The sequence below is a fragment of the Loa loa genome (assembly GCF_000183805.2).
Source record: "Loa loa unplaced genomic scaffold supercont3.78, whole genome shotgun sequence".
In the NCBI taxonomy this organism is placed as follows: domain Eukaryota; kingdom Metazoa; phylum Nematoda; class Chromadorea; order Rhabditida; family Onchocercidae; genus Loa; species Loa loa.
The window spans coordinates 57,736-67,357 of record NW_018108258.1 but is presented as its reverse complement, the minus strand read 5'-3'; the positions used below and the strand labels follow the sequence as shown (position 1 = coordinate 67,357).

At 32.0% G+C, this 9,622-nt stretch overlaps 5 protein-coding genes across 5 annotated transcripts in view; 2 read left to right on the top strand and 3 right to left on the bottom strand.

Annotated features, from left to right (window-relative positions):
* LOAG_17456 (hypothetical protein) overlaps positions 1–303 on the top strand; it is a gene marked incomplete at its 5' end in the record, with an annotated part of 23,930 nt that extends 23,627 nt beyond the window's left edge. Inside the window, one exon of the mRNA XM_020450117.1 lies at positions 84–303. Within this exon, the coding sequence (XP_020306252.1) occupies positions 84–215 (132 nt within the window). The 3' untranslated portion in view covers positions 216–303. The remainder of the gene's footprint in view (positions 1–83) is intronic.
* A 1,114-nt stretch (positions 304–1,417) lies between these two features.
* LOAG_09830 (hypothetical protein) lies at positions 1,418–1,997 on the bottom strand (the record flags this gene model as incomplete). Its single annotated transcript, XM_003145357.2, has 2 exons — positions 1,418–1,622; positions 1,912–1,997. The coding sequence occupies 2 exons, from the start codon at positions 1,995–1,997 to the stop codon at positions 1,478–1,480; spliced, it is 231 nt and encodes a 76-aa protein (XP_003145405.1). The 3' UTR covers positions 1,418–1,477.
* A 433-nt stretch (positions 1,998–2,430) lies between these two features.
* On the top strand, positions 2,431–4,858 carry LOAG_09829 (HAD-superfamily subfamily IIA hydrolase; the record flags this gene model as incomplete). The annotated part of the gene is made up of 5 exons (XM_003145356.2): positions 2,431–2,580; positions 3,110–3,269; positions 3,454–3,662; positions 3,818–3,995; positions 4,322–4,858. The coding sequence occupies 5 exons, from the start codon at positions 2,431–2,433 to the stop codon at positions 4,411–4,413; spliced, it is 789 nt and encodes a 262-aa protein (XP_003145404.1). The 3' UTR covers positions 4,414–4,858.
* A 1,584-nt stretch (positions 4,859–6,442) lies between these two features.
* Positions 6,443–8,014, bottom strand: LOAG_09828 (serine/threonine protein kinase; the record flags this gene model as incomplete). The annotated part of the gene is made up of 5 exons (XM_003145355.1): positions 6,443–6,511; positions 6,749–6,939; positions 7,055–7,250; positions 7,341–7,478; positions 7,961–8,014. 5 exons carry the CDS (start codon positions 8,012–8,014, stop codon positions 6,443–6,445), a joined length of 648 nt encoding a protein of 215 aa, XP_003145403.1.
* Positions 8,015–8,285: 271 nt separating this feature from the next.
* Positions 8,286–8,641, bottom strand: LOAG_09827 (hypothetical protein; the record flags this gene model as incomplete). The annotated part of the gene is made up of 2 exons (XM_003145354.1): positions 8,286–8,501; positions 8,603–8,641. 2 exons carry the CDS (start codon positions 8,639–8,641, stop codon positions 8,286–8,288), a joined length of 255 nt encoding a protein of 84 aa, XP_003145402.1.
* Between the last annotated feature and the right edge of the window lie 981 nt (positions 8,642–9,622).

The window sequence follows — 9,622 nt, the reverse complement described above, 5'->3', positions numbered from 1 at the left end:
AGATGATCTCAAATTCAAAAATTTCCAGTTACCGCTTCTTCGATTTAAATTTCTTAGACACTTATCGATGCACAATGTTTCAGAATACGCTGATTATGATGGGCACTTATTTGACACCTTTCAATTCCGAACCGTTTGTTTATTCGGATTTTAACCTGGAATCACTGTCACTGCCTACGTGTCTGCATTTGCAAGCGGTTTGTAAATTGTTATAGGACGAGGTACTACTTCGATTACTCCATTTCTGATTCACTTTTGACTTAAAACAATAATTACATATTTGAGATACAATTTAAAAGGTATGCGTAATTCTGAGTGAACACGATTTCTGATTAAATCTTATGGTTCGAATTTGTGTGTATATTGACAATGATTAAAGGAAGAATCTTTCTTGTACTTCCGCTTAGCTTCTCATTGTATGCATTGTTATGTTGTAGTCATGTCATGTTATTGACCGTCCCACTACAAAGAGTTGAAGTACTAGCCATAAAATATGGACCATAATTTTATAAATAGATTCTCAAGATTCTGTGCATAATTTTCGAAGAATTCCCAAAAATGGGATTCTCGTTTTTTTCTCTTTAAAACTGAAATTCATTTTTATAAAGCTATTTATTGCAACTGTATAAATATATATAACAAAATGTGAATTATATTGCGCTGTGACCTGCCACCTTCCAATTCCTAAAATGACAGTTCAGCTGGATGTTGCAACTTCAAATGATGTTCTAACTACAACTATAATAATAATAGCTAAAGTACCAGCTACCTGTTGCTAAAGCTCTACATATCATCGGCATATTTTAGCATAGTGTAATGTGTCGACCGGTTAGTTTGAACCATATTCTCTGGTAGAAAACTTCGTATTTTTCAGTTTATTACATTTCGACCGATGATTCAATGTTTTTCACTTTCAAAAAGTAATTACACCAATGGAAAAGATCTCACCATGCGGATATACACGCATACTCATATTAATAGATAAGTGGAAATTCTCTGTAATTAGAACAGCAGAAGCACGACAGGAAGGTTGCTTATCTTATCAATTAATAAATTTTGAAATCATGTGCTGCACATGAGAACCTTCGATTACTTTCGAAATTAAAGAGACAAAGTGTAGTAGATTCTTCAAAATAGTTGAACTTTAGGTCGAATGTAATTCATATGTTTGGAGTCTTAACAACTCATCTTAATATATCTTAAATGCATCGCAGTACAGAAATGATTTGGACCAAGAAAAATAGATGATCAGAAAAGAAAGAAACAACAATGCAAGAATTACATTTTAACTTGATTCTTCTACAGAGGACTGGTTCTGTCCCTTCAAAGAAAGAAATGAAATAAAAAGGAACTTTTTTAATTCTTTTCATTCCTAATAATGTCCTGCTTGTTTGAAATAGCCTTTGTCAAAGTTTTGATCGAAAAGAAAGAAAATGAAGGAAGTTTCTTTATTTAGTCACAAGTATTGTTCCAGTGATTAAAAGCCATTTGACGTTTCCCCCATATCTTTGCATATTCCTAACTTTTTCACTTCCACGCTTGTATCCAACTCTTCTAAATTAAATGAATCTGCAATGGAGGAAGCATTTAATGTTACCACTTCTTTAATGAATAATTTCAGACTAAAACATTTCACATACGGCACGACCGGTCGTCAGTCACGAGCGTAATTATCATCACATTGAAAACTACAATCAGCAAGTTCGTAAATTAGTTCACAATATTAAGAGTCCTAACCACAACTGCGCCAATAATTCTACTCACTTCACGGCAACAACACAGTTACTTGAAAAGACTTCACTTCTATACGGCCTAAATGCATCAAAATACAAGTAGTACGGAACGCCGTTCCAGGCCACGAGTCTATGACCAAAATACAAGTAGTACCAAATCCCGTCTCAGGCCACGAACCTACAACCCCAATCACCACATCTACCAAGGGCACAGTTAAGCTTCGACTCTTCGCTACTGACCCACTTCTCGGCGCTCTCATCCATTAACACACTGCTTTGACAAGCAAGCCATTGAAAATTTATGAAAAGCTTCTTGGCGCATGGAAAGCGTTAATATCCTATGCTCTGAATTCTCGAATGTTGGTATTCATTTCATATTATTGGTACTAATCGATATCGTCTCGCTTTTCCGATACATTTTCCTCGTACTACCACTGGATAGTTATTCAGGCTATACAAGTATCGACAAAATTATCCTTTCAATGTTTAATTCAAAAGGATCATTCAAATTTATTTTAATTTCACTTCTTGTCAGTTAATCTTGTCATTTTGCATTGTGTTAAACGTTAGAACGAATAATTGCTTCTTAATCACACATAGCGATTCTAACTTGAACCACACATGACGTGATTTTACAGCAAATTTTTAAAGGATTATCCAACATACTTGCAAGTTTAGGTGATTTGATCGTGCCGAAATGGTATCATTTGGACGCATTGCTGTACTAATTGATTTGTCTGGAACACTACATGTTGAGGATATTTGTATCACTGGAGTTCTAACTTCTTTACAACTATTAAGGCGCAATCCTCGTTATGCTATCAAATTCGTCACTAACACAACAAAGGTACTCCATTTTTTGATAACATTTCATGAAACATTGCGCCTCTTCTAACTTATTTTCTGCTTATTTTCAATAAATTTGTTTGGTAAATTTGCATTTGCTATACTAAATTGCACGAAATTTCCTCTAAGGATTTCGGAATTTCGAAAAATCCATCATAGAACATTTTCCTAGCTGCGTAACTTTTTTCAGTTTCACTCCTATAACTTTTTTTATTATATTTTTATCATCTTGTTTATTTATGGGTATTAGTTTATCATTATTTTGTGAGGCCCATGATGCTTCTTATTCTATCATTTCTACTAGGAGCCAAGGCAAATTTGTAATCTAAATTATTTTATACTTAAACACTTATTATTTCAGCTTCTTTGATTTATTAATGAACTGTTCAAAATTATCCTATTGCTTTCCGCATGATAGCTGTTGTTAGACATTAGACCCTATTCGTCAGTCATGGAAAAATGGTCAAATTCAAGTGAAAATATTGATAAATTCATAGATGCCTTTTGAGTTTAATTTTACTTTTGGTCAGGAATCAGCGGATCGACTTTACGAACGCCTTACAAAGCTTGGACTGGAAATTAAACGATCGGAAATATTTACTTCACTTTTGGCCGCTAAACACCTCATCAAAAAAGACAATCTACGGCCAATGTTACTTCTAGAAAATGCTGCACTTGAAGATTTCACAGGTAGACATTATCAAATGCCTCATTTAATTCAGTATTATTAAAAAGTAAGTTAATTTGCCATCGTATTTCCATTTACTTCTTCATTGTGTAAGATATTCAATAAGTCTACATCCTTTGCCTCATTATTAGTAACTGTTAATTATTATGGTACATCTAAATGATAACTGTTGGTAATACGATCTAGATGTCGACATTACGAAACCGAATGCAGTAGTTGTTGGACTTGCTCCCTCAAAATTTACTTTCTCGTCTTTAAATGAAGCATTTCGGTTACTGCTAGAGGGTGCGAAACTGATTGCCATTCATAAAGGACGATATTATAAACAAAAAGATGGTTTATCACTGGGACCAGGTCCTTTCGTAGAAGCACTTGAATATGCTTCTGATGTTAAGGTAACTCTTTTTTATTAGCGCTGTGTGTTGCAGTATGTTTCGCTTAATTTATATATTGTCTTGCTATTTTCTAGATCGATTTATTATCATTTTCTTCATAAAGTAGAAAAAAAATCACGATATATGCATTGCAAATACAGTTTTTTTTTCTTCAGTCACAGGTGGTCGGTAAACCAGAACGTGCGTTCTTTTTAACTGCTTTAGCTAGTATCGACGAATCTTTGGCACCACAACAAGCTGTAATGATTGGTGACGATGTTCGAGATGATATTCTTGGAGCTATTAATGCTGGGATGCGTGCGATTCTTGTGAAAACGGGCAAATATTGTAAAGGTTTCTTCCTTTTTCTCTTGCATCTCAATTTCATTTCATATAATTATGATTTTATATAAGTTTCTATAATTTGGTTGTAGTTTGCATAGGGATGATGGTATCAAAAAGCTTCAGTAGCAGTTTGACGTTAAAATTAGGGTTAATGAATTAGGCAGTATTTGTCGTTGTTTACAAGTAAAAAAAAGAATTTGATCTGCTTCTTATCCTTCATTGATGCCGGTCTTTATTACAAATAAAATTTGCAAATTAAATTTGAATAAGGGCATGAAATTACATTTAACCATATGTTATTCCCAATTTTAGTAATTTAAAAACTAATTTTGCAGATGATGAATTGGAAATACCTGAAGCTTCGAGGAACTGTGTGGAGAGTTTTGTAGAAGCGGTTGATTTGATCGAGAAAAATCTTGTGAAGTGATACTTTCGAACTGCATTGGGCGCACCAGTGGATAAAGAGAAATTTACTTTGTTATCAGAGAAATGGCACTGTGATCTCAATGTCGACAAGTCGCGGTATTGATTCATTTGTTTACACTCAAAACGAAATGTATATATCTGTATTTAAAAAGATATTTGAGAAATACACTTAGCACGCTTTTTATATGCTAAATTTTTATTTTGTATTACCGGTTTAGTATTTTCATGTGTGAAAGAGACGTTTAGCAGTTACGCATAAGTTGGCAATATGTTGATTATACTGTTATTAATGCTACTTTTTTCTCTTTTCTTGAGTTTCTAACTTGCTTTTCTTAGGATATCTGGAATTTTCTAGTGGAGTAGTAGAGTAGTTTGCTGTGAAGTCTTACAAAGCGTGAGTTCGGGGATATCCTTATATGAACATAGAACTTGGTTTTCTCCTGAGACATACATGACTGTGATGTCATCAGGCTTTAGGACGGTCTTTAAATGATATCAAAAATTTGCTATCATTTAAAGATCATCCTGAAGACAAAAAGAAGAAAAAACGCTAAATTGTCTTTGTTTCTTCCAAAATTGAACAAAGGCATACCTAACTTCCTTTGGAATAATCGTTGCAACTTATTTAAAACGGGAAATTTTTTTGAACGTCAGCCTTAATGGATATGTTCATCATTGGAGAAATTTTGCTATATTGCATTTGTAGCACTGCATAAGTATTGCAACTGTAAAACTTTTTATTGAGTGCATTGAACTTTATGACACCAAGTGCTGTCCGTTATAATAAAAACGACCTTTCACCTCATCAACTTCATTCAATATATTTGTTGTAGGGTTTAATATGTTTGTTTAGTCTTGTAGTTTAATCATACTTCTATTCCAGCAGTTTGAAATAATCATGTGTAGATATGCGGCTATAGAGATGGATATTTTTGGAAATCCTTTTCTTAGTTTTTCTCTTGATTGTTGATCTTTATTGAAAAAAACAGGAGTTACGAGAGATTGCAGAGAATGTGGAAGGCACAGAAGAATCAGAAACAATAAAAGCTATTAGAAGAAAATGAACAACGGAAAGAACTACCATAGAAATATCACGGTAGCGTTTGTTGCCGAAAGCAGTAAATGGATAGATGTGGAGGGATTGACGAAAAGCGGACAACACTAAATGAAGAGAGCAATTTTTTGTGAGGAGTTATTATAATTTTCAGAAATGCATTACTGGTTCGTACAAATTTTCTAAGAAAAAATGTGATGATCGTTGAGAATACCCAGTATACACTTGAAAAGTTCAGGAAACATTTGAAAAGATACCTCTAACATTCATCATTGAGCACTACGCTAAATGTTATTGACAAAAGTGCGGTAAACATATATTTGCAAGTTAAGTGGTGCAAATAATAAAATACTTCGAGGCGATATTATAATTTATATCCAACATGAAAATTGGAGGCAGATTACCTTGGGAAAATTATCAAGTACTTTGTTCCGGCTGGGTAACGGTTAGCGGGATGTATTCCACTCATTATAGTATTTTGTTCCAGGTGTAAAAGACTAAATGGCTCGAAAATTGATAGCTTGATAGGTTTTGATAAAGATATCCATGATGACTTCCTTCCTAACTTTCCTTCCTGAGTAGTTAAAATAATAACTATGTCTTCTTTGGCTTATATCAAAGTAATGGTGCAGTTGTGGAATGGAACTCTTAAGTTTAAATTGCTGTTATAGATGACTGATTACGGAATTCTGAACTTGAAATTTCGGTTTTGGAATTGTCATATTTTTTGTTGTTAACAAAAATCGTATAAGAAAAGATCTTCAAATTTCTTTCCTTCATGCAATTTTATTGCTAAACAATCACTGTAAGCATATCAATTTTTAATAGGCAATTGAAGATTTCTAGTTTTTAAATTTGCAATTCAATTGACGATTTTGGTAAGCTATCAAAGATAATTTTGTAACATTATAAAGAAAAAAGAGCACTTCAGCGTACTGCCAAGCAGTTAACTTATTTTATCACTTCCAGATAGGAATCATTTCTTTCGTGCTGTATCCTCCCAGTCATATGGATCGGTCAATTTGCAATCACAGATCACTGATGACTGAAAATTTCGTCACAATCAATTACCAGAATTAAATTAAGCATTAAACAAAGAATTGATCTATTATAATCGCTGATCATTAATATGGTGAAGTAATATTGTCTTAATAACATAAGTATCAAGCCGTATATAATTTCGTATTAACTTACTAATTACTTAATCATGAAAAGTAGCATTGAATAAAACTTGACTTAATGAAAAATAAAAATAATATAGAATAGTTCAATAAAAAGATACTGTTTTTAATAGTTCATAGATGTACGAATAATCGACACGATCTTCATAATGTAACGAATCAATGTACTCTAAAATTTTGCCAAATTCTTCCTTGCATTTCATTCCGTACAACAGTTTATCTCGATTTATGCGACTTTCTTCCTTTACCCTCAATACTTCATTCTTATCCGATATTTTCCTCCATGGTAAGCCTTAAATTATTATCAAAAAAATTTTCAACATGAAAAGTTGTGGGAGCAGACATAGACAGGTAATAGAGAGAAATGGCAAATATTAGTAAATTTTATAAAAATAATTGACACATACCTGTTACGACAAGAAGATCGAGAAGAAGATAGAACCATGATTCACAATCATCTTTTGGACCTAGTTCTTTTCGTTTATGGCATGCTATAGGAGCAAATTTTACAGTACCCTTGAAACCAACTGTTACACGAGGTGTCTTGATTTCACCTTTGTCATTAAGAATTCGTCGTGCTATTCCGAAATCAAGAATATAGATCTGAAATTTAATATCAATATAGGGCTCAAATTAGAATATTTCAATTATGTTAATTGTTTGGTAATAAGTTGAAATTTTACGACAACTAACGCATCGTATTTGAGCTCCAAGACCGGTTGCATAATTGGCTGGTTTTAAATCTCGATGAATAAAACCATGCTTGTGTAGATCCTCCACTGCTTCCAGACATTGTATCGATGCGCCCAAACCAGTGTGCATTGAGAATACCTATATGACAATTCCGCCTCATTTCAAATTTCGACTTCCATAAATTTACATAATACACTCATTTGCAAATGTACAAATGATTATTGTTTAGCATAATGTCACTAACACTATTATATCAGTCAATGTCACATCATTGCTACTATATCAACAAAATTTTGATATCTTCAAAAATCATAGCTTGTACTTTTTTTTTTTGTCTTATTTATCTTCTATTTTAAACTTCAAATAAATTATTTTTGAAGATTAAATTAAATTTAAATTGATTAGCAAAAATTTCTCTTACTTATTTGTTATTTATACTTACTATTATCAGATTACATCATGATATGATATTCAGTGAATATCAATTATTTCGATTGTGTCCATATGGTTATTATCTGATCAGTGATAGATATGATAACATTTATGCTTAATACTTAATTACTCAATTACATGGATTATATACTATTTTTGTTATTTTGAACTGCTAATGGCAATAATACCTTATGCGGTCGTAAAGCTTTAAGATCGGCAAGTGATTTCCCAACGAGTTGCATAACAAGAAAAAAAATTTTTCTTTTTTGCCTCGATCGATAATTTTTGTAAAATGTGACTTTTCCGCTCGTTCCATTGAGACTAATTTCAAAATGGCAATCTGTAAAAATGAGTTTTTCAAATTATTGAAAATTATCAACAGTTATAAGTATGTGATATCGAATTAACTGGAAGTGTATATTACAATCATACGGATGTCGGATTCCGGAATCATATCAAAAGTATCGTAGCAAAAGTAACGCTAGTAGTTAGTCATTTGAAAACATCAAAAAGTTAAATATTATCAGCTTGGTTGATAATATCAGCGAGATTTCGTACCTCCATCTTGAGTTTGGAATCTTTACGTGTTTCAAGTTTCCGTTCCACTTTTAAAGCGTATTCTAGACTTGGATTGTTGGAATCATGGACACGATATACAGCTCCAAAACCACCTTCACCAAGCAATTTATCAATTGTATACTTTGCATGAGATGATTCAATTACTGAGCCCTGAATGCAAAAACTAGTTTACCAGAAAAAAACTCAGAGATTTTGGCCAACAAAAGTTACTAGAACAAAATATTAGAAATCCAAGCAATCAATATTTTAACCGGTTTAAGACCGAAATCCTCCTCTTCTTCGCTATCCATCCGGAATCAAACAACAATTTTGTAAGTACAAGCACTCAATCAAGGAAAACTAGAAAGTGTAACATCCTAATTGTTGATGTCACTTTATAGTTACTAATAAATTTGTATAATATGCAAATCTTTTTAATAGTACTAAATAAAAAGGAAATTGCAAAATTTAAATTTCAGTTACAAATATGAATTAAAAAATGACACTTTCTCCTTAACTCAATGTTTTAAAAATTCAAAATTTTACAGTTTTTCAAAATATACAAATTTATTCAAAATTATAACTTACCATAGAATAATTTATGCAAAATTTTCAAGCATACTATAAAATGTAAGAATTACAGTGAAGATAATCACTTCTATCAATTTAAACTTCTATTTTTCTAAATTTTCTGTTTGAAAGAATTCGGCGAATACAGCAATGTTGATAATTATCCTACAAGGATTAATCTGTTTTATCATTCTTCCATTGCTATTATTCACCGTTTCGTTAATTAATTGTGATGGTCCTCGACCACAACGGAAAGTACCGCTTTTTATCTTAACTTAATTTCTTTTCTATTCCTCTCTTTAAAGTTAATTCACTTTTTTTTTCTTCCTTTCTTTAAGATTAATAACTATTGTAATCTTTACACCTATCCTTCTTGTATTTTTATAATTTTTTTTAACTAATCAATTACTTCAATTAATTAATTACCTTCTCATTCTTCGTGAAATCTATACCTGTTTTAATTCACAAAAAGAAATTTTAGCCTATAGGAAAAGTAAAAAGTGGCAAAAAAAAGTTCGACAACTGATACTCTCAGTCAAAGCGAAAAATTCAGACCAAAGAAATCACGAACTAAAAACAAAGTCAAAATACTACGGAAACCTCACAGGTAATCATTACTATAATTAGTGATTGCTTTTGTAATTAGTAATTTACTATAATTAATAATAATATTCTTATAACTGGTGGTAATCAGTGATTACACACAGGTGAGCGAAATTAGT